Source organism: Leptodactylus fuscus, chromosome 1 (assembly GCF_031893055.1).
Source record: "Leptodactylus fuscus isolate aLepFus1 chromosome 1, aLepFus1.hap2, whole genome shotgun sequence".
NCBI classification, from domain to species: Eukaryota; Metazoa; Chordata; class Amphibia; order Anura; family Leptodactylidae; genus Leptodactylus; species Leptodactylus fuscus.
Window position 1 is genome coordinate 156,715,834 of NC_134265.1, and position 24,011 is coordinate 156,739,844.

The following is a 24,011-nucleotide window of genomic DNA, read 5'->3' on the forward strand; positions in this document are numbered from 1 at the left end:
AATTATATCTATGGAAATGCCGGTGGCTTTCCTGTAGATATATTGTTAAGAGAAAGTCCGCAGAGGAAAACTCCGTGAACTTTCTCTTAAAAGCGCTGCGGAAAGAACCGCAATGCGATCATGCAGCGGTTCTTTCTGCAGCGCTTTAGCGCTGCAATTACAGCCCGTGGGGCCTTAGCCTAATGGGGTCCATTACTTTTTAAACTGAAACCGTCAGTGGAAAAAGTCCTCCAATGCAGGAAATTTCCCTCCGCTGACTCTCGGTGGACACTGCGACATAGTCTCCCAAGGAGATTCTGGCGCAGATATGAATATCAGCCTAACATCTGCTACATGCAACTCATCAGTAAAAAAGCAATGTGCAAACTCAGCTGAACGCAAGCATTTTTCCTGCAGCACTTTTCACTGAAAGTCCACAGGTAGACTTTCTGCTTCCATTATACCTATAGGGAAACCAAACGGTATTCTGTAAGTATGATGGAAATGCTGTGATTTCCAAAACCGTGACGGTTTTGGAAACCGTAGCATGTCTTCTGCACGTATTTTCCTATAACGTGAGTATGGGATTCGCTTTGCTGTCACTGTAAAATCCCACGTTTTTTTCCGCATTTATCCAAGTATGTTTATCCAAATGTGAAAAAAAATACAAAAAAAAAGTTACAATAATTTAAAAATGATGGTTAGAAAGGAGGATAAGGATGAGTGAGAGAACTCGTAGGATGGCGTGAGCGCTCACCATACATTTAATAGTGGGCGTTGTGAGTAACGCAATGTTTGTCCCATACAAATTGCAGTACTCAATTGAAAGCATGGCAAGTTAGCATTCCAGTTTGTGCCGTCACAGATCTACAGGCATTCCGGCGGACTGACCATCACCGATCTAAAACGGATATCCTATCTTATCTCACATACATTTTGAAAACCTGGATAACTCCTTTTAATAGGAGTTGATCTGATGATTTGCTTTCTGGGAAATTCTCGGTTATACCAGATATTAATGTTACAAAAACAATGGGCATATTCACACAACCATACTGGTGCGCATAAAAAAGTCAAGTGGTTGTGGATTAGCCCCCACGTGAAATATTACTTATTAATATGATGTAATGCTCCCTGCGTCAAGTATCATGGCAACGATTTCTATTAATGTAATGACGCCATAATGTGAACATGCCCTAACTATCCCAATCCATAACAGCAGCAGCTATAGGGAGAGGATGAGCTTGCTGACGGTTTCCAGTAGTAACCAGCAGATTTGTGACTACAGCTCCATTGTTACCACATAACTGTACATCTATCTACAGACGAGCAGGGAGGCTTTGCACTGACAAGTAATAAGGTCACTACTACGTATCAGACCATGGAGGAGCCCACTAACCCTCCATAGAGCAGGCTGGAGAAGTGACAGCAGCAGCTCGTGAATGGCGGGCATACATGTCACATGAAGGACACGGACAGCAGGAGGCAGACACTGTAGTAGCTCCCCTCCCCCATGACACATGTCACTCCCCCGGGTGGCAGGCTGACAGGACTCGCCGCCATGTGCTCGCCTCCCATTTCATTCCCTCCCCCGTCAGGTGATCCTCGCACTGCTCTCATCCCCGGCACCAGTGCGGGCTGCACGTTTTCCCGGATCATGCAATCCGCGGCCGAGCCGGATCACAGAGACGTGTGGAGCAGATCCAGTGTGAGTGTGCTCGGGGGCGCCGCCTGCCGCTCCAGCTCCTCATCTTCACGTCGCCTGCTGCACATCCAGCTGCCGCCGCTCATATAAGGGGAGCGTCTGTGGAGCGGCGTATCAGCGCACGTCTCCTCTGCCTCTCCAACCCCCTATGCCCGGGAGCCCTGCACCTCCAGCCCGGGGTCGCCGCCACTGCTCGGATCTATTGCTTTGGTTGTGCCTGTAACGTGGAGCTGAGGGAAACCTGCCGTGAGGAATTACAAAGAGAGGGTGGCGTTTCCCTGTGTGTCCTCCCACTCCAGCTGGCTCTCCGGGGGGCTGCGGGGTGCAGCGAGATGAGCACGTCCTGTTCGGGGGTTGTGGTGCTGTTGCTGCTGCTTGCTACTTGCTGCCTGCACCCGAAGCAAGGCTGGGTACATGGTGAGTCTTCCTGGGCATATCCCTGGCATTGCTCTCTTATAGTCTTGCCTTTAATTGTCACTAATTCATGCTTGCTGCAGGGAGGGATGGGGCACGGGGCCAGCTGTTGGTCACCAGGGTTTACCTTAGGTACCTGAGCCATGCCCTCGGGTACTGAGGGGTTAATGACATGCCCACCATGTCTGTAGTCTCCAGCTGCTGGCATAGTGATACAATGGTTGACAGTGCCATGTATTGTCTTATATGCTGTCTCCAGTGTTCCCTGTTGGCACCTCAGGGGTTTATTCATAGAAACAGAGCAGCACCCAGCCTCTGGAGCCTTCACCTGCTGGCATATGTTGGCTTGGCGATGGGTTACCAAGTAGAGCGCAAGACTAGTCCTTCGTGGCACTGCCGGCCTGGGAGTATGTGGGATACAGCACTGTTTTCTTTCCTGCTTGGTCATGTTGGTTAAACATGGGGTATATCTGCCCCCCTCTGCCTGGGCTGGTGATCTGTATGAATGTACCTATCGGTCTTGAACTGGTAACCAAGTAGCTACAGTACCTGGGGCTTTATTGGGGAACTTGGCCTCAAACCATTGGGTGTTGGGAAGATCTGCTAATCCTGGCTCTGTACACTATGCCAATGAATTAACCCTCTGCCAGCTCTTTCTTTGTGTTGTCACTTCAGTCTAATGTATGCACTGTCATACTATGAGGAGGCCAGCACTCATCTCTTGCCATTGTGGTCACTTGGGTGACAAGCTTTCTCAATGAGCTGGCCTTCTTGATTCACTACTCCTGGCATATTACATGCTTGCTTCTACTCTAAGCAGCCCATTGTTAATCTGCCATATGGGAATGACCCTGGGTTACACTCCGTCCCTGCTGTCGGGCCTAGCTTTAGCAAATGTTCATCCACTGATGTTGCAGGCTAGCAAACCAGAAGTTCAAGGGGTTGTCTGGCCTAGAAGCCAATTTTCAGTAAATTTATAACAAATTGGCCAATAAAGGGGTCTCCATAGTTGGCTCCCACGCAGTTTAGATTGCAGAAGGACTTTAAAAGGCCAATGCATTTTGTGAACTGCCATGCTTTTATTTCCACGCTGAGATTCACCATAGACTATTGGCTGCTAAAAGACCCCAACAGTGATCAACCTTATCACAATGTTGGGGGACACTTAACAAAGACACTGTGCAGAGTGCCATGTTTAACTTTACATTAAGAACGCTTCATGTCTTTACTGCCCGGTGGTGGTTGTATACCCAGAAGGTCCAATGTAAACCAGTGATCAGTTTGCTGCTGGTTTGAGTTGTCAAAACATGTTGCCATATGAAACCTCCTAGGTCAGATTTCTTCAACACTTCCCCATAGATGCCAAACTCAGATTTCTATAAAATGCTGATGATGGGATGACTGCCTAAACCAGTGCATCTCAAACTGAGGTGCTCCCTAGTTGAGGTTTTGTCAAATGACATTCCATCTGGTTTAAGCCAATGGACTTCAGGTGCTGAGTAAGACTTGGGCAATAACTTGGTTTTGGCATGGACACAGGTCACACCCAGGCATCAAGCTTGCTGGCACACATCCATTAGAAAGTTTGTCCATACCAGGGTAAGCGCAACTAGGTCTGTTAGTTAGACCCTCTACATGGCACAGATAACTGGAGTATGTTCTCTTGTAACACTTTAAAATTTGTTACTATATCTGAAAACTCCAGTCATTGTAGAGAGCAGTGTGAAACAAATATGCAGTGTGAATATGCCACAGGAGAAATGCATAGATGGAGCCTATTTCTAGACTTATTGGCTGTTTGGACTTGCATGTTCACAATACTGTTAGGCATTCACACAGTACAGTCAAAGCAGCCTATCGTATCCAGAGAGAATAGGACTGGACATTAAATCTGTCAGACTGCTGGATACAAATGGAACCCTTTCTGTCTCCATTCAATGCTGACAGTTGAGGTTCTGTCCATTGTACACTCAGATGCAGAAGGAAAGTTTGGTAGTTCTAGTGTCTGGTGTGTTGTCAGGATCATAGATGTAGTGGAAAAGTTGGCCTTGAAGCTGAATAGTCTCTGGTGCAAGCTAACTGCTTGTCCTCACATTGTAGAGGCTTCTTGCAACTTAAAACTCTGGCACGTCCAGGTGCACCCCAGGAATTGGTGTTATAAGTCATGTTACACCAGCTCCAAAGGCTCATGTAATGCCAGCTTTACTCTGCCTTTAGTAAGGTACCCCATTAACAAGCCTTGTACACTGCAGGGAAGTGTTATACCCATATCTGCCTCATAGAAGTTTGGTATGGGGCAGGGTAAAAACACATTTCTGTAAGGACGTTTAAGTGTCATCTCTTCTCAGTGTGTACTGTTGGCAACAGCTAGCTCCAAAGTCACCTGAATGTCACCTAGCATGCTAGATCAGGCAGCTGACATCTGACCTTTCCTATAGAAAGATTTCTTCATTCCTAACCCCTGTAATGTATCAATGACCTCACAACTGCTCTATGTAGATATCTCATTGTAGCTACAGTATATAAATATCCAGACACTTCACTAAATATTGTGTAGAGGGTCATCTACCCTCATGGAACATGTAGCTGTCGTAACCACTATCTCCTTATTCACTTTGTAGCCACTCCCAATGGCAGAATTCAAACAATGGGGCAGATCTCTTGTACAGCTTTTTTTTTTTTCTGGTATTCAAAACATAAATAGCAAATTCTCACCCCTGTCCCTCAACCACTTCCAAGACTTTTAATATCTAGATATTTATTTGCCCTGCAAGACTGGGGGGAAAATGCCTTTGAGCTGCATATGATGCCCTCTACTGGTGTGACCTGGAGGGTACATCTCATGTGAGGCTCAGGGGCCATGAAGACTGGTGTTAATGATTCTGCCACAATGTGTTTAGGTTGAAGTTACAGTATTATCCATTGTGTACCTCAGCAGAAGACTGCAGTGTAACAATGTACAAGCATACATTGCTAATGGGTTCCCTTGTAAACACAATACATACTGCAATAACTTTACTGTTTACCACACTGTATTGAACATGGTATTCTGATACAATAACTGTATTGGTCAGATACACATCCACGAGGACCTTTTGGCTTATGTTAAGCAAATGGAGCCATATAGATGTCTGGTATAGACACTAGGATCTCTTGCCACATATATGCCAATATAGGCTTTTAACACAACTTCAAGGGACCTGAATAAGTTTCTGTTTCCACTTCAAAACCTTAACAGACTTATTCTCTGATAAAACAGAATTCATACATGCAGTGGTGTAACTAGGAATAGTGGGGCCCTGAGGCAAACATTTGACGTGGGGACCCCACGCACTCTTGCATGCTCGATAGTGGCCCCTGCACACAGGGTTATGTCTCAATGTGGACACCCATGAAAAACTATACTTTTCAGAGACCCAGGATAGGATATAAACTTAAAGTTACTTAACTATCCCTTGCTCCGCTGCACTCCCTGCTGTCAGCCATCTTCAGGGACGTCACTTGACCTGAGGCCTGTGAAACATAAAGACTCAAGCCTGATCATGTGAAGTCAAGGATGTCCCACATTAGGCCCAAAGCTTGCCAGGAGAGGTGAGTAAATGGAGGCCTGTTACCAGCTGGCGTAATGGCCTATTAAAAAAAAAAAAAACAAACCTGCAGTAGTTATGCCCCTGCATACATGGTCAATCTATATTTTTGCTGTAAAACTTGGACAATTATGCTATTTTAGGAGATAACCTAGTTACACAAAGTATAATGAGAAACTTCAACCAAAGGGTTATGGCACAGATGGCAACTGAAATCCTGTCCAACCACAGTGGCTGTGTGCCCATACAGCCAGTGAGCAGCAGTAAAGCCTGTGCAACTGCTGTAAAGGAATTACCATGTCCCAGCATTATGAAATCTTGGCCACAAAGTATGGCTTAGTGATTGTTCTCAATTGAATATTTTACCACAGTGATTGAACAATTTTTAGGACTTGCCCCTTTTTACATGACTCTCCCTAACTTATGCTGTGCTGCTGACATTTGGGTTTACTCACATTAGCCATCTTGTCTGGATGTAGTATAGTTGGTGACAAATCCTTTATGTAATGGCAGTGTAACATCCAGTTCATATCTGCATTCAGTTGTCTGCTTGGGGGAACCCAAACTGGAAACCTGCACACATTAAAAAGCAGTTGGCTAAGAAACACATGGACCCCGTACATGTGGTTTCTGCTCTGTCTGCACAAATCAAGTGGAGAGAAGTGCTGCTGCTTAGTTTACTAGCATTACCCACGACTTTGTCTGCAGCCCCCTCACCCCCTGCGTGACACACCTGCAGCGCCACCCTGGCCCCCCATCTTTGCTTTGGCCAGTGCAGGCCCGTCCAACACCAGTGCACCCATGGACCCCCATCTTGTGCCCCGCTGGCCCCCTTCCCCTCTTCTCCCCCCTGGCCCCCACTTTTCCATTCCCAGGCCCCCTTTCCCCCTCCCTACCCACTCTGGGCTGGCAGACTGTGCAGCGCAGCTACTGCAGCCATGTGTGGCAGAGGTACACGGTGGTTCGTGGGACTTCAGCACAGTTCCCTCTACCGCTTCCAACCCCCAGCGGACTCACCACTACATGCTAGGCTCCAGCGATGCTGGCATGCATAACACCATTTTCTTCATGTCAGTGTGCTGCTGGCTTCTGGCTCTATAGCTCTGCCCCTGCGGTCGCCTGTTTCAATCGGAGCCCTGTGCCTGACATCGTGAAGTCATCTCAGGTCCTGCAGCCTACACTGACCGTGAATCTGGTGCCCACGGTCAGCAAACCTGGCAATATATGGGGATGGTGAGGCACCTATGTTCTTTTCCAGGTGTCATTCTAGGTATGTGCAAAATTTGAGTGAAATCCGTACGCCTGTTGCAGTGATTGTGGAACAAACTTTCACATTTATTTTAGGGTGGGGGGATATCGTCACTCCATAGGGAGAGAACACCATATAGTGTGTGGAGTCTTTAAGCCTTTAGCTCTCCACTGTGCAAGGGATCATGGGAAGAATATGCAAATCTGTCTTCCATGATGTAATTAGGAAAATAGTGCCTCAGTATGTGCACACCAATAGAGGGCACTAGCTGAGGATATGCAAGTCTGTCTTCCATGATGTAATTAGAAAGACAGAACCTCAGCCATGCACCCCTATAGGGGGCGCTCCCTTTAACATGCGTGACATTCCAGAGGCCTTGTGTTTGCAATGATGCTGGGATTTTACCAGGTTCAGTATCTCAACCGAGGACAGTGGAGAGCTAAAGGCTTAATAAGACTCCACATACCTATATGGTGGTCTCTCCCTATGGAGTGATGATATCCCCCCTGACCCTGTCTATAGCCTCTCGCCTCTACCAGGTCAGTACTCTCTACACTGGGCTGAAGAGATGCAAACACATCGAAACTGCCGTCCTCGGTTGAGATACTGAACCTGGTAAAATCCCAGCATCATTGCAAACACAAGGCCTCTAACGTCAGGCATGATGTTAAATGGAGCGCCCCCTATAGGGGTGCATGGCTGAGATTCTGTCTTCCTAATTACATCATGGAAGACAGGCTTGCACATCCTCAGCTAGCGCCCTCTATTGGTGTGCATACTTGAGGCACTGGCATCCTAATTACATCATGGAAGACAGATTTGCATATTCTTCCCATTTATAATATTAGTAAGGAAGGATGGGTGTCCTTGTGTTTCTTAGCTAACCGCTTTTTAATGCATGCAAGTTTCTGTTCAGGGGTCACAAAGTGGACATCCCAAATGCAGATGTGAACTGGGCCAAATACGAAGATAAGGATACAAAACAATTATGATCAATGTGAGGAAGTTTTCAGTGGATTCCTATTTTCACTTATTTTACGATTTGCCTGGCCCTACCACAATACAACTGCATGAGTACTAGACTTGTTTGTAAAATTGGTGTATTCTAGGACTTACTTGGAAGGACCCCTTGTTAGAACTTGACTATAAATTCAGGGAACTGAGTATCAGCTACTACACATCCTTTATATAACACCACAAAGCAGACAATTGTTCCCTCTAAGAGCACTTGTGGTAGAATTAACACATGGTTTTACTAGCTTTTATTTACCTGTTACCAGATAAGATCAGGTGTATTTGCTGACTGTTGCAAGAAAATTTTTACATTTTACACTCCTGCTTGTGCATAAAGCCTCTGAAGTTGATTACTACTTGCTACTGGGTAGGAACCTCGTACCGCATTAGCCAGTGGGTAGGAAAATAAAAATGAGAACAAACATTTTCCTTATACTTGCTACTGTTCTAGTGTGTCAGTGCAGGATATAAAGAATCCCATACTTTAGAGGACCTGTCAGCAAGTACAAAATGCAAACTGACCTCTTGACTGCTGCTGTGCCCTTAAATGATTTAGGTGGTTTTTGTCAAGTTCTGGCCCCTAGTAGGTTATGTAAATTGGCTCTTGTTAACCAAGGGGGCATTATCCTCATAGTGCACATGGAAACACACCCACATAACAAAAGATTTCACCACCTTGATAAATAACTAATTGGCACATAACCTTGTCTTTTGAACAAGGTGGACATATTAAAAAATGCACTTGGCATTTAAAGGGAGTCTATCACTGCCCCACTACTTTAAACCACTGCCATAGTTCTGTAGATGCTGTTGGCAAAATAAAAAAAACATACCTTATGTTTCAGAGCCCCAGGGGTGTGGTGAAAGCACACTATTCTTTATTCAAATGAGGATCTTGGCGCTCAGGGGGAGTTTCTTCTATTACTGAGCACTGCTGCATCATCACTAAACACGCCCATCCTGTATTGAGCGCCTCCCCCTGGGCAGTTTGAGGATCAAATCACACTGCCCAGGAGGAGGAGCTGAATACAGGATGGGTGTGTTGGTGATGCAGAAGTGCTCAAAGATCCTCATTTGAATAAAGAATAATTGTACTTTCTCCACACCCCTGGGGCTCTGAAATGTAAGATGGGTTTGGCCTTTATTCTAACAGGCTCTACAGCACTCTGGGAGCAGTTTAAAGTAGCTGGGGGCAGTGATAGACTCCCTTTAAAGATGACTACCGTATAAGCCGAGGCCCCTAATTTTACCACAAAAAACTGGGAACTTATTGACTCTAGTATAAGCCTAGGTGGGAAATGCAGCAGCTACTGGAAAACTTCAAAAATGAAAATGGTTGGAGTTTTTGGGTGCTTGGAGGGGTATTGGTTGTCTGTCTGCCCCTTCCCTGAGCTTGAAGCCTTCGTGTCACATTAGAGGGCTTTTATGACATAAAAAGCAAGTCTGTACCAGAAAATCAAGTTGTTTGAAAGTTTACTTTTAACTTTAGAAACTTGGTGTTCCTAGAATTGTACCAGCCTATAGAGTACAGGTAAGGCTGGATTCACACTTGCATTGGAGTCTCCACTGCAGAATCTGCTTGGTCAAAACTGAAGTCTTGCAAGGACACTTCTCTGCAGTCTTCTGTAGAAAATTGGCAGACCATATTAGTCTCTAATAGTCTATATATTTTCCACATGTAACCACTTTGTCAGAGGACAGGCTCTCAAACCAAAAACTGTCAACCTAGTGTTGCATGTCCTTTTGGCAGCACAGTGAACACTGTAAAAACAAATTCTGTAAGAAAGTTGCGGTTTCTCCAATTCTGCCCCTATTTAGGATGTATTTACCTGTTATGTTTATGGGAACTTAAACTGTTTCTGATCACACCATTAAAGCATATCAAGTTATCAAGTGTAGTGTATAAAAAGCAATTGATCGCGGGGGGGGGGGGGGTGACAATTTCAAACATCAGGAGAAAAGAGCTACAGGACCAGACTGTGCTGGGGTCCATTGTAGTACCAGGGTCAAGGGTGGGGGGTTGTTATCTCCACAGCTTAACTTAAAAAAAAAAAAAAAAAAAAAAAAATACAGCCTGGGCAAAGCCTTTAGTTGTACCCATCAACTAGCAAGTGCAGTTTTGATGCCTGAACGATTGAGCTACAGAAAATCCTAACTGTTGGAATCGGCGTGGTGGATGTAATAAATCATCCACTTGGTGACAGTTGTGACTGGTTCTCTTTAATGGCATTGTAGAGAAATGAAGGGGCTCTTCACCAGACATTCAGTGGGTTGCACAACTTCCTGCTCCAGTGTTGCCTGGCTGTGCATACAATCTAAGGGCCAGTTCACACAGGGCACACATGGAGGAAAATGGTTAGGGTTTTGAGGTAAAATCCTCATAGTCCTATAGGAAGCGGCTAGCATTCTCTTTCTGCTGGCAGAAAAGTGACATGACACTTCAGGTGGAATCTGTCTGAAGAAAGGTCTATGGGAGGCAGAAAAACCGTGTCTATTTTGGATGTGTCGTTGACGTTGTTTTTTTATTTTCTGACAAAATTCCTGAACCACCTAACTACATGGGAACTGATAGGTTTCTTTAAGAAAACCTTTATGGGTGCATGTAGTCAATGTTTCCTACCACAAGCAAGGTGTGACAGAGTAGAACTCAAAGCTCCTGGGGCCCCAATGCAAAACCTGTAACTATTGTATGTGGCAGAGGGACGCTTTGTAGGGACTCTTTCTGTGACCAGTTTTAAAGGCTATTGGTATTGAATGCTGCCACCCACCACTGTTTCCCATAGACTCAGCCTCTGCATATAACATCTAGCAATTTCACATTTAACCTCAGTGTTAGGTGGGGGGTTTATGTGCCTCTTGTCTTGTAAGGGATCACAGAGGTACCTGATGCGACTGTCATATACATAGCATACTCTATCTTGTGAAAAATCCTTGACAGCTTAAAATATAGCCTGCTTAATCAATCAAAGGGATTGACATTCAAGTATGATCTATAGTCTAAATATTTCTATCAAAATCAGTTTAAGGTAGAGAGCATTGTCGGATTCTATTGCCATACATGTTAAAGTATACTGTATCTCTAGTCAGAAATGAGAAGCTGAAAAGGTAAGTGTCCTTGCTCACCCTTAAGCCAGATCCATCACATGACCATGGAACGTACAAGCATTTACTTGCTGAAACTGAACTTTCTCTAGTCTGAGGCCCAATGTCACCACTTTTGAAATCCTTCTAGCAGAGACCAAGCTGGTCTTGAATCTTCCTCTGAAACACGATGCACCTCTATTTAGTGTTATACCATACGCTTGCTTACTGTTCTAGTCACCTTCAGGAAGGTGTCTCTGCTATTCTACAGTAGACTGAGGGCTAAATAATACTACCAATGGGTAACTTGATACAGGGTCTCTGCACACAGCTTTGCCAAGAGGCCTAAGGAACTGTTAATACTTAGTAAACCAGAAATGGTTGGGTAGGGAGTCTAGATATCATAAAATGTATAAACTTTTATAACTTGGGATTTGTTGCACATATAATTTTTAATTCTTTTTAAGGAGCAAAAACACTTTGTGAAGAATCATCTCAGTTTCAGTGTGCAAATGGACGGTGCATTGCTGCTTTGTGGCAGTGCGATGGTGATGAAGACTGTTCAGATGGGAGTGATGAATCTTCATGTGGTAAGTCTTGTTGCAAACAATTTTTGATGCCTCATAGTTTACAGCTTCTACTCCCTACAATGTCTACCTGGTTCTCTTGATGCACAGAATACCACAAAGTATCAAGGTAGACCAGTGTGGGATGGGAGCGGTGGATGACTGACAAGTGTTACTTCTGTTTTTAATAGGCCTTCAATATTAGGTCTGCAAGGGTCTGATGCCCATCTGCTCCCAGTAATAGTTACATGCAGGAACAATGTTGCTCACTTGCCATACAGTGGTTGCTTTAGGTACTGCAGCGCTGTTGCAAGGACCTCAATGCAGCACTTCTTTACTCACAGCAGCCATGCTGCTCTCGCAGTACAAACACTACTAAGAGCTTTGCTGTCCTGGAGTAGACACTCGCCTGTATACTGATGCTTTATCCTAAAGGCCTAAAAGAGAAAGTTTAATGCATGGAATGCTTATCAATAGCAATAACTGGCACCTTAAAGGGACTCTGCCAGCAGGAAAAAAAACTAAAGTAATGAGTACCCTGTGTTCCTTACTTTCCAAATATACCTTTGTTCAGAACTGCAGTCCATTTATAAAGAATCTTTTATTTGTATGCAATTTAGGTGAAGTGTCTTTACTTGCTTCCCCCCTCCCCCTTGGCTTTGCACTCTGCTGTAGATTATCTCCTAACACTGAGCGGTCAGTGAAACTACGGTGGATTAAGCCAGGCAGTGTTGAGGATGTCTCAAAAGCACTTTTCATGTAACTTGCAAAAACTGTTCTTTGTTCTCTGCAATGCTGGGTAACAACTTGTCTGAACTCTATAAGGTGCACTACAATGTACTGTTACTTTGTGTTTTTTTTTTTTTCTTTTTTTTTTTTATTATAATACACAATGTAAGCACAAGTTGGATTATCCTTCAGAAAGGCTATTCTGGTCCTAACTTTCTCTCCTGCTCAGCCATTATTTTTTTTTTTTTAAATATATTGTATTTTTGCATATATGTAAATGAAGCACAGTTGGTGCTCTGCTGTGGCATCATCCTACCATTGATGCCACTTGTTCACTTCCGCTTCATGCAGATTAGCTCTTGTCATCCTCCTCACAGCATATGCAACCACCTTTGTCTTCAGCAGGATCCAAATCCCACGCATGTGCTGCTCACTTGCATAGTAATATAATTAATATGGCCAGCAGAGCATGTACTGTACACTCAGCCCAAATGCAAAGTGTCCACCCATACAGCTCATGTGCAGGGACAAGAGGTAATCTTCACAAGGGGACAACGACAAACGGCCCAGGACACATCAACTGCATGACAATGCTGTCCTTAGAGCATGGGGATGGGGGCTCCTTGAGATTAACTTGCATATACCAAAAACAATATATTTAAAAAAAAAAAAAACACTGAGCAGGAGAGGGGTAGGACTAGCCTTTCCAGAGGCTATTCCAAGTTCTTTACAAAAAAATGACATCCCCAATGATACTCCCTTCAAAGGAGTCTTAAGCGCACAAAATCAAAAGGGCTACTCTTATGGTGCTCCTGCTGTACTGCTTTCTGTTGTCCTTTCAAATGAGGAGACAGTCACATCAGCAGATGTAGTACAGCAGGGACCCAGGTAGCCCTGGAATAAAGGAGCACTAAGAGGAAATGATAAAGAAACATGAATTACTTTGAATTCTGTTCACAGTAAAGAAAACTTGTGCAGAGGTGGATTTTGTGTGCAAAAATGGCCAGTGTGTTCCAGAGCGATGGCAATGTGATGGAGACCCAGACTGTGAAGATGGCTCTGATGAATCCTCTGAGCTGTGCCGTAAGTGATTCTTATAAGCAGTCTGCCACTCTTTACAAAGTCTAGGCTATGACTGGCCCTCACTCTGTTCCTATAGACTCGTAGCACACCCTACATTATTCATTCTTGGTAGTGCCTACATCTGGGGTCAAGGTCTACACTAGGTGTATACTAAATAGCTTAGTGGTGAAGTGTAGCATGCTGCCATCCAGCAGCATCTCTGCCAGCAAGTTCTGGCTGTTGTGTATATTTCTGGGGGTTTAGAGGTGTACCTCCTGGGTGGTATACTGATAACCACTAGTCTAGAGAACAGTTATATTAACTTCAACTAGTAGATACAATAAGGCAAAAAAATCGCTTTACAAAAGCAGGGTAGTGTTATGAATGGAGTGACTTGAGTCACATGGAAGGATGGTCTTCTGTTTTCCCTATTCATTATATCATAACTAAAGGGAGAAATGACTTATCCCAAATGGGTTTGACTGTATTCAGCCTAAATGTCTATAGGGGGTTGGGTATATTTGGGGGTTGACCATCTGTTTCAGACATTTGGCTTGACAATCCATCCCCAAGACCTGTTTGGCTGTTACACCAATCTTCTGTATCTTGCATGTGTTTTTTTTTTTTTTGATCTTTCAAAACTAAACTGAGAATCTTAGTCCAGCACATGTCCTTCAGAGCTCTAGTATTAATGTAACTTTATTGCTGTAAAAACGCACAAAACAATTTTTCCTGTAGAAAGTGGTATTAATGTGTAAAACTCTTTTCAGATGAGAGAACATGCAGAGAAACTGAAATCAGTTGTGGGGCCCGCTCATTACAATGTATCCCTGTCTCTTGGCTTTGTGATGGAGAACCAGATTGTGACACTGCAGAGGATGAAGAGAACTGTCGTAAGTGCATGATTGGAGTAGTGGTCACTTGAGAGCTGTGGGCAGTACTGCAGGGTATCAAACACTTGCTAAATCTACAATAAGATGTATTAGTAAGGATTATCAGTTTTAACACCACAGAAGGAAAGGCAGTAAGGTGAAGGAATGTGTGTCTTTTACAAGCTGGCTACAAATGAGCATTTTAACTGGGCATCATTTATTTAGCTGTCTTCACTGCCAGCAGGGTCACAGCATGGCAGTGAAGTGGAAAATGATTTTGCTGACATGGTTTTAAAATCTTCTTAGACTCCTCAGCTGACTTGGCAACAATATGAAATATGTAGCTGTGCCCCAGGGATTGCATCCAGCTGGGGTTAAAATTGGGACACGGTCTACATGGCTTATTTGGTAGACAGATTAGAAACTATCTGCTGCAACTTGTGGTGGTGAACCTTTGCATGGTTGCTCATATGACAGGTTAGGGGTTTTTTTTGTTTTTTTTTAAGGGGGGGGAGTGGCTTAAGTTTGGCTTTGCCATATTGCAGTTTCATATGTATATAAACAGACACTTGCTAGTTAATGAACAGGGCACTGCCCTCTGCTCCCTCACAATATCCAGCTTTACTAACTAGAGGGAGGACTCTTAGCATGTGCTTACTGCGTAACTTGCTATTTAGCTATGAATCTCTTTCCTTCTAGGGAATGTGACCTGTAGTCCAGCTGAGTTCACTTGCTCCAATGGTCGCTGTATATCCAGTAGCTTTTACTGCAATGGTCACAAAGACTGCAGTGATGGTAGTGATGAAGTGAACTGCACTCCTCCCACATGTGGGGCCCATGAATTCCAGTGTAAGAACTCCTCCTGCATACCTATCAGCTGGGTTTGTGATGATGATGCGGACTGTGCAGACCATTCTGATGAGTCTCTGGAACAGTGTGGGCGCCAACCAGTCTCTCCACAGAGATGCTCTCCCAATGAAATTCTATGTGGCTCTGGAGAGTGCATACACAAGAAATGGCGCTGTGATGGGGATGCAGACTGTAAAGACAAAAGTGATGAAATGAACTGTCGTAAGTCTATGCTTCTATTCAATGGCCTCAATCTTGCTTCCTGTATAATGATACTGCATGGCCTGTACCACACAGGATTAATCTCAATACCTCTTCATTTTCTGCTTCACACATGTAATGCCGAAGCAGAGCATTAATACTCTGTAAGTCTGGCTGGCCTGAGTCATGGCTCTGTGGCAAGATCAAGCAGGACTCCTTCCTGTGGGGGTACTTGTCTTTAGCTTTAATGCATAATTGGTAAGCACAGAAGTCTAAACTCAAATTTAAAACCCTCCTGCAAAAAAAACTGAATTTGCCCTAGATGCTATCTGATTAGAAGCAGATCACTCATGGTAGGCTCTTCATTGTAGTAAACAGTTGGGTGGTAGAATGAAGAAGCCAGCAAACTGCCATAGGGAGAAGGAGCCCTACTTTATGCAGAACTGTTCTCGTTTAAGCAAACAACAAACTGTAGTTTCTTCATTTCAAGATTTGTGAGTTTATGATTAAAGGACCAACTCTATATTTTCCATACCTGGTGATGCTATGAGATTTTGGCTAATCCCTTGGTCTAAACCCTTTTGCTGTCATTCATTATATGGTATGATCTAACAAATTAAGACTAAACACTTGAAGGTGTTTTTCCACCATATCTACTTGCCCTCTATCCTGGGAATGTGGCAAGTTATTAGGGTTCAAAATGCTGAGATGCCTTCACCAAACCATCACAAGATCAGTGTCTAAAAGGCATGGAGGTTGGAAAGGTGTACCCTTGCTCTATTCATTATGAGTCTGCCAGAGATGGCTGAAGACAGCACTAGCTTCAGCACGCCACTTGGGCTGAATGAAGGGGCAGGGGCACCTTTCAAACCGCTGCCAAATTTTGAACTTGCCACTGGGGTAGGGCATAAGTCGTGGGGAGGGGGGGGGGTATCTTGATCAGTTGCAGTGGTTACATGGCTATTCATTGGTTGATGAAAATGTAATGTCTTACTAGGTTCACACCTGAATTTGGGTCTCCCTTCAAGTCCCCATGTGGACTCCCTGAACGGAAACCTGAGCTGCTTAAAAAAAAAAAAAAAAAACAAAAACGACCTTTTGAACGTCAAACCCAATAGACTATAATGGGGCCCTTCTGACTGCTACCTGAAAAGTGGAGAAAAGCACTGCTTACAGGACTCTTCTCTCCACATTTTTAAAGTGGAATGGGGAACTGAATCCCCCAGTCACATCAGGCACAGGTGTGAACCTAGCCTTAGATGGCTGAATTACTACTGATCATCCTCTTGTAATTATACACAGCTTTTAGTTTTGGTGTTGCAGGCAGTAACTTTATCTACTTGTGCTGTATGTATTTTGACTAGAACACTGGGTAACTTTTTTTATTTTTTATTTTCAGCATCTCATACATGCCAGCCAGATCAATTTAAATGTGAGGATGGAAACTGCATACATGGTACAAGGCAATGTGATGGTGTGAGAGACTGCCTTGATGGCACTGATGAAATTCGCTGTAAAAATGGTGGGCACAAAATAAAGTGGCTTTATTTGCAGTGTTATGTCTGTCCAGAAAAAGCAATAAGTGCCTGTCTCATGGTTCTTCATTTTCCTTGTACTGGCTGGCGTCTTCAGTCAATCAGTGTTCAGGGCCTGGAAAATTCAAGTGCAAATCTGGGGAATGTATCGATATACATAAGGTGTGCAACGAGAAAAACGACTGTAAAGACTGGAGTGATGAACCTGCAAAGGAGTGTAGTAAGTATCTTGTGTTGGTGTTTGTAGTGGCTTACTTTACACTGCATTTGCACAATGGACAGTTTTTCTGAAAGTAGAGTATTCTCAAATCTTGCCTTGCTGTCTTTTGAAATGCAAAGTACAAAATGCCCTTCTCGAACTGCACAAATACAATGTTTTTGCAAAAGTTAAAAAATGCACATGTTAAAAAACATTTGAGGGCACACTTTACCTTTATAGTTAACTAAAAATGCAAAATACCATGTTCACATCTCAGTCTCTATTTGGGGACTTTTCAGTGTACATCCAAAAGTGCTAGAAGTCAGTCTTTCTGGCAACTTCAATTGGGCACCTGACAAATTCCATTAGACCTAATGGTGTCTGTTCGTTGTCTACTGGTTCACCTGTCACATACTGAGCAATATGTCTTCAATGAACCAGAACAATGACTAGGCTAGTGTAAAAAGCCTAAATTTTAATCTTCAACTGTGCTCCAAAAAACATCCTGTGAACACAGCCTTATTACTGTACCTTCCCACTTTAAAAGGACAGTGTCCAGTGGCATGCAAAAGTCTGGTCACAATGACTGCTTTGAACAGTTGAGAAAGTTCAAGATAAAATTTCAAACAGCATAACCTTAAAGATGACACATTCCCAATGATTTTTGAAAACTCATTTTTTTGTAATTTTGAAAATGTAAAATGAATGTCCCAATGCAAGTTTGGGCAGCCTGTATGGTTTGTACAGAGTAGCACCACATTTAACAAGTGTCACAACTTGTAAAGGCTTTTTGTAGCCAGCTGAGTCATTTCATTCTTACTTGGAAAAGTCTTTCAGTTCTGTGACATTCCTGGGTTTTGCATGCACTGCTCTTGAGGTCTAGCCACAGATTTCCAATGTTCATATCTGGACCTGAGGGCCATGGTAAAACATTCAATTTGTCTTTTTAGGTAGTCTAAGGTGGGATGCAGTTGTGTTTAGTATCATCAGTTTGTAGAAGCCATCTTTTCAATTTCAGCTTTTTTTTTTTTTTTTTACAGATGGTTTCAAGAATTTTTCTGAAATTTCATTGAATCCATTCTCACTAGCTATGAAACATTCCCCATACCACTGGCTGCAACACAACCCCAAAACAAGATTGGTCCACCCCCATGCTTAGTGGCTGTAGAGGTTCTTTTCCTGAGTTCCCCCCCCCCCCCTTTCTCAAACATAACTGATCATTGTGACCAGAGTTCCATTTTATCGGTCCACAGGACTTGTTTCCCAAATGAATCAGGCTTGTTTAGGTGTGTGCATGGTTTGTGTAAAACTTGCATTACTTGGCCTTTCCTAACAATGATGAACAAGTCATATTCCTAACTAAGGTCCTAGACCTTGGTCAAGGTGATGAACACCCAAATCTACAAGTGTTCCCAAACTCCTGCAAGGTACTACTTTCACTCAAATTGTACTCAAACATACACTGACATTGCTTAAAATTATACTTGTTAAATCTATAACTTTATGCCTTTATAACCAATCTGAAGATGAAATTATCTTTCACTGTTAACTTATTTTGACACGAGGTGTCAAACTTTTGCATGGCAAATTTAGCTCCACCCTCTTCTACATTGACTCCACCCATTCCCATCAATTTGTGTCCCTACAAAGTATAATGTGCCTACAGTCAATGTAATGTTATACTCCATTATAATATTGCCCCAAACTATAAATTCCCTATCCTTTTGCACCCACAGATTAATGTCCCCTCCAGCTACCCCAATTTAAACTGGGGGAGCATGTGGGGAAAACAAGCTGTGGGACAAGGACACTAAACTGGAGGGGAACACTAATGTTTCCCCTTGTCTAATGCACCCACCATCTGCCAAAGTTCAACAAAACTGATACTCGCTGCTGCTCACTGAAGACTTAGAGCAGAGGCTGCAATGTGAGTGACATCACATCGCACCTACAGCTCCTGGGCCAGAGCACAAAAGGAGCAAATGACTTGAGGCCAGGACATGCCAACCCAGGCAGCAGGACTGGTTACTACAGCTCAATGTAAACTGGTGGTAATGTTTAGAATCTCTGCAGTAAACTGGTTCTAATCCTAATCGCTACCTTGAATAAGCAGATTTATATGAAAGCAGGGCTCCAAAGTTAGACTTATTCATGTTGAACTTGCAAGAGTGCTTTGCTCATGGATTTAGAGCAAAGTTCAGAGCTTAGGCATGCATCCAGCTCTTATTTGCATGAAAGCTGAATTGCCATGTTTGGTAGGTGCTAGCTGGTAGTGCTGCTATATCAGACCTGCGCCACATTATTTTCTAGGTAAATGGCAACTTTAAATGAACAAACTTGAATACTGATATTTTGCTGAAAAAGCTAAATGGCTTTTTTTTTTTTTTTTTTTGTCCCCCCCCCCCCCCCCCCCCCAACCACCCAGTGTAATACAATGGGTCCAGCACCTAAAGGTTATACCAGCCATTTTGTCTGCTTCTCTTACAGATTAGCAGTTATGAAGGGCTTTTCAGATGTCTAAGAGAAGCCTAATGAAGGCACATGTAATAGACCTGGAAAATTGTGAGGCAATACAGTAGCCTTGTACTACATTATATTGTATGAGCAATCACATGTTCAAGTTTCCAAAGGCCTAAAAAAATCTAAGCTTTTAAAAATCTATTTAACTTGCCTCTTGTTACCTGAACTGAGATAAATATATTAAGTCCTTTAAGCTTTTTACAGTGAAAATGTATGTCAATCAAATGGCCTTGGGCAACCCATAATGGTACCAATGGTCATGCTACAAAAAAAAGCTCTTGTACAACTCATGCTAAAATTAAAGTTGGCTAGTAATTTTTCCCAAAAATAGAATTAAAGAATTAACCCCCAAAAACAATTTGTCCCAAAAATTTCCCCTGATAGCATTTTATTGGGGGAAGGGGGGGGAAGGAGTTACAGCTTTCAGATGGCAGGGAAGAAACATGGGACATGGACTGTCTTGGTCCTGAGGAAAGGGAGGGGGGAAAAAAGCTAGCAACTCTGTATTTAAGAACTTCCCTCTGTTCCGGTGGCATGTTGCCCATTACATTTTGGCACTGGATGCAGTAGTCACAGCTAATCACTGGCCTGTGATGTCATTGGTGCCAAACAAGTCACCTGTCTGGAATGAATTGGGATATGCCCTATCACTTGGCTCCAGCCAGAACCTGGTGTAAAGAATCCTTCCCAGCTCCCTAGAAACAGCCATCTAGTTATGAAGCACATTTACTCACTTTGTAGATAGTTAACTGCTGTGAAAGTAAAGTTTTGTATGGGTTTTTTTTTTAGCCCACTGTGGTTTCGACACTGGTTCAATCATGTAGTAGTGAATTTCTGCATATAAGTCTTTAATAGTCAGTTTATAGCAGGTTGTGAAATGCACCCAACCATCTCATTTCTCTATTTTATATTTTTTTCAGACTTGAATGAATGTTTGGTGAATAATGGCGGCTGCTCTCACTTGTGCCGTGACTTGGTGGTTGGCTATGAATGTGACTGCCCAGCTGGCTTTGAACTGATTGACAGAAAAACATGTGGAGGTAAGATGGTGATCCTTCAGTATCAAAGCTGATCTTGACTGCATATAAAAATTCCATTATATATATATATATATATATATATATATATATATATATATAATAAATTTCTGTTGAGGGGGTCTGCTTGGGCATCTCCCAAAGGGGTAATCCTAGCTTAAGACAGGTACCTTTGGCACTTGAACTCTTATGAAAGTACAGGCATGCATACTTGCTGCTTTGTCCTCAAAACACCAACAGAAGTGAACAGTTCATGCAGGAAGTTTCACAAGTGGCGTGCCAAAGGTTTCTGTCCCATACTAAATGTTCGGTTGGGTGTTTTTTTTTTTTTGTTTTTTTTTTTCTGGTCTTACAGAGCTCAATGGCCACTATCTAAGCAGTTACAATTTACAAATACTTTCTTTTGTAAACACAAAACTAGATGATGGCAATAACTTGCTAGTCAGAGGAGCTGCCAAGTTCACTTATTGTTTTAAATGGAACACCTCTATTGATCATAAAGGACTCAATGTAGTACACCTAAAAAAATGATTATATATCTTTTTATGCTTTTAGATATCGATGAGTGTCAAAATCCAGGAATTTGCAGCCAGATATGTGTTAATCTGAAAGGAGGATACAAGTGTGAATGCAGCAAAGGTTATCAAATGGATCTGTCAACTGGTGTCTGTAAGGCAGTAGGTGAGTCTAAAGACTTGTATAGGTAGAGCAGATGGTGAGGTTGCATAATGTTCATGTATTGGCTGAATGTTATCCATTCAGAGAAAGCATTGGTGTAGTTACTGTTTTTAGTAAAGCTCTTTTATTGTCCTTTTCATATAGGAAGAGAACCTAGCCTGATATTCACAAATCGCAGAGATATCCGTAAGGTTGGCCTCGAGAGGAGGGAGTATGTCCCTATTGTACAGCAGCTGCGGCACACTGTAGCGCTTGATGCAGACATCTCGGGACACAGTCTGTTCTGGACTGACTCAATTCAGAAGGCAATATTTCGGTATGTTCATACTTGTGATAAGGACGTCACTGTTTCATTAAAATCTCACAGGACTGACTTACAAATGCATGTTTAAGGTAACAGTGATGCTTCTGAAAATGCAACATTCTTAATAAATATAAAGTGAAATTTTAGCATTGTGGATTTTTTTTTTTCTTTTAAACTTGAAGTGTCTTAGATTCAGATCCTGTTCTTGTACTGTACCCATTCTGAACAGGGTTGGATTCCCACAGGGCTGCTGTCAACAGAGGTGGAAGTGCATATGTACTAAGCAGAATGTGCACCTCTCCCTCCACGGGGGGGGATATAGATATGGGTCCCACATCTGACACTTTGTATGCTGCAAATGTCTGAGATGTGGTGTTGCTCACAACTATCAAATTCTACTGTAGCTAAACTTGTATTACAATGTTCATTTATTCAATGAAAAAAAAAATGACAATTACCACCCAGGAACTTAAAAAAAAAAAAAAAAAAAAAAAAAACTGGCCTCATGCCAGCAATAACTTATCCATTCTTATTTGCAAAAAGTCTGCTTAGATATCTTCAAAGTCCTGTAACTCCTATTGTCAGCCAGCAATTAAAATATAACTGTTAGCCTAGAGAGCTTTCTATAAAGATCAGATTACATCTTGGGTCTGATCTTATGCGTCATAGCATTTGCAGAAAGTAGGCATTGATATAATTGGTCATTTGATTCCTGTAATTTTATTGTGCAATGGCATTACAGTATTTCCTCCTATGTGCATATTGTGTAAATGGGTTTAGGTCCCTGTCCACATCATGCTGCTTATGCCCAGAGATACAAATATTCTGTCCTAATACATGTGACTTGAAACTGGAGACATTACAGCTATCAGACTTTATCTTTTTAGTGCGTCAGTGGATAGCCGGGATGGTATAGGAAGCTACATGAAAGTTACAGATGGACTCCATAGTCCTGTGGCCATTGTTGTTGACTGGATCTACAAGAATATTTATTGGATAGATACTGGATTAAAGACCATATCTATCTCCAACTTTGATGGGTCAAAGCAAAAAGTCTTATTCAACACTGGTCTGAAGGAGCCATCCTCTATCGCTGTTGATCCCATTTCAGGGTGAGTACAATAAACTTATTAAATACATGCAATATTCCCTGCAGTAGATGAGTTAGCAGCTTTTAAATGGGTTGCTTGCTTCGGAGGCTCTGTAACCTGTAGATGAACTGAATTTACAGCACAACCACTGAGAAAACAATGTTACATAGTTATCCCTGAAGGTGATGAACTAGCCATGTAATGCACAGGCTATCTAATCTTCTACTCAGTAGTGATCTTCACAGTACTCTCCACACTAAGATCCTAAACTGATGTCCCCAACCCCCTGTCTTCCTCTAACAAAACACAGCGCAAAAGTACCTGGGAAAATGGTTCTTGGCACAAACGTGAGCTTTAAGGTACTAGGACTAGCTCAATGGAAAGCCCAACTTATTTTCCAGCAGAACACTTAAAAAAAAACAAAAAAAACAAAACAATTCTGCAGGTAACTACTCTAAGTGGAATAGGTTTCTGTTTTTTGGATCCCCAAGCAGATCCAAAGAACAGAGCCAAGCACTAGTGACCCTAGCGTGACTTGCATATTAAAATGTCAATCATGGAAACGGCACACGTATTGTAAATATAAAGGCTTGTTTAGCATGGTACTAGGACTAGTTTGATCTCCACTTTCCTGCTATACCTTTCTTTAGAAAGGCAACATTGGTACCAAAGTGGCATTAAAGGGTTATTCCTATAACAGTGGCAATAACTGCATTCACATCCTGACCCATAGAATTTTTCTAGACTCTTCTCATAATGGAGACTGGGAGCTACTGAAACTTCTCAGCACATTGGCTTATGTTGTTTCCATACTGTAACTTGCAGAAACCAGGATGGCACCACTCATCTACAGTCTCTGTAGTCTTCATTCTGAGAGCTGCTTACACATTGCAGAAGAGCACTACTTGGCAAATTGACACCATGCTTGAAAACTCCAGAACCAGCCAAGACTGGCATAACTGCTTCCCACCCCCATCCTGATCCCTGAGATGAGAACCTTAAGCTGGCACTAGAATCAAAGCAGTTGCCATTAATGGTGGAATACCAGAAGACTACATGCACTGCCTAGTCTCAAACAAAATTTTGCCCTTGACATTTACAGAACACTAATATTCCAGCATCACTTAAGTGAAGCCATCTAACCAATGTGAGTTTTGCTTGTGTTCAATTTAATGGTTTTGGTTTGTAGGTTCATCTATTGGTCAGACTGGGGTGAGCCTGCAAAAATTGAGAAGGCTGGAATGAATGGCATGGACAGACAGCAACTCGTGACAACTGACCTACAGCGACCAAGTGGTATTGCATTGGGTAAGCCCTAGCCATTACTGATCTCTTGTAG

The 24,011-nt window shown here is 42.8% G+C and overlaps 1 protein-coding gene across 2 annotated transcripts in view; it reads left to right on the plus strand.

Annotated features, from left to right (window-relative positions):
* Positions 1–1,582: 1,582 nt before the first annotated feature.
* VLDLR (very low density lipoprotein receptor) overlaps positions 1,583–24,011 on the plus strand; it is a 30,297-nt gene continuing 7,868 nt past the window's right edge. The window contains exons 1-12 of one of the 2 annotated variants that reach the window (XM_075278938.1): positions 1,583–2,101; positions 11,497–11,619; positions 13,285–13,407; positions 14,157–14,279; positions 14,958–15,329; positions 16,708–16,830; positions 16,941–17,063; positions 20,483–20,602; positions 21,155–21,280; positions 21,422–21,593; positions 22,469–22,693; positions 23,862–23,980. In XM_075278938.1, coding sequence (XP_075135039.1) covers positions 2,017–2,101; positions 11,497–11,619; positions 13,285–13,407; positions 14,157–14,279; positions 14,958–15,329; positions 16,708–16,830; positions 16,941–17,063; positions 20,483–20,602; positions 21,155–21,280; positions 21,422–21,593; positions 22,469–22,693; positions 23,862–23,980 — 1,834 coding nt within the window. In that variant the 5' untranslated portion in view covers positions 1,583–2,016. The remainder of the gene's footprint in view (positions 2,102–11,496; positions 11,620–13,284; positions 13,408–14,156; positions 14,280–14,957; positions 15,330–16,707; positions 16,831–16,940; positions 17,064–20,482; positions 20,603–21,154; positions 21,281–21,421; positions 21,594–22,468; positions 22,694–23,861; positions 23,981–24,011) is intronic. The other variant, XM_075278929.1, reaches the window with a different exon arrangement.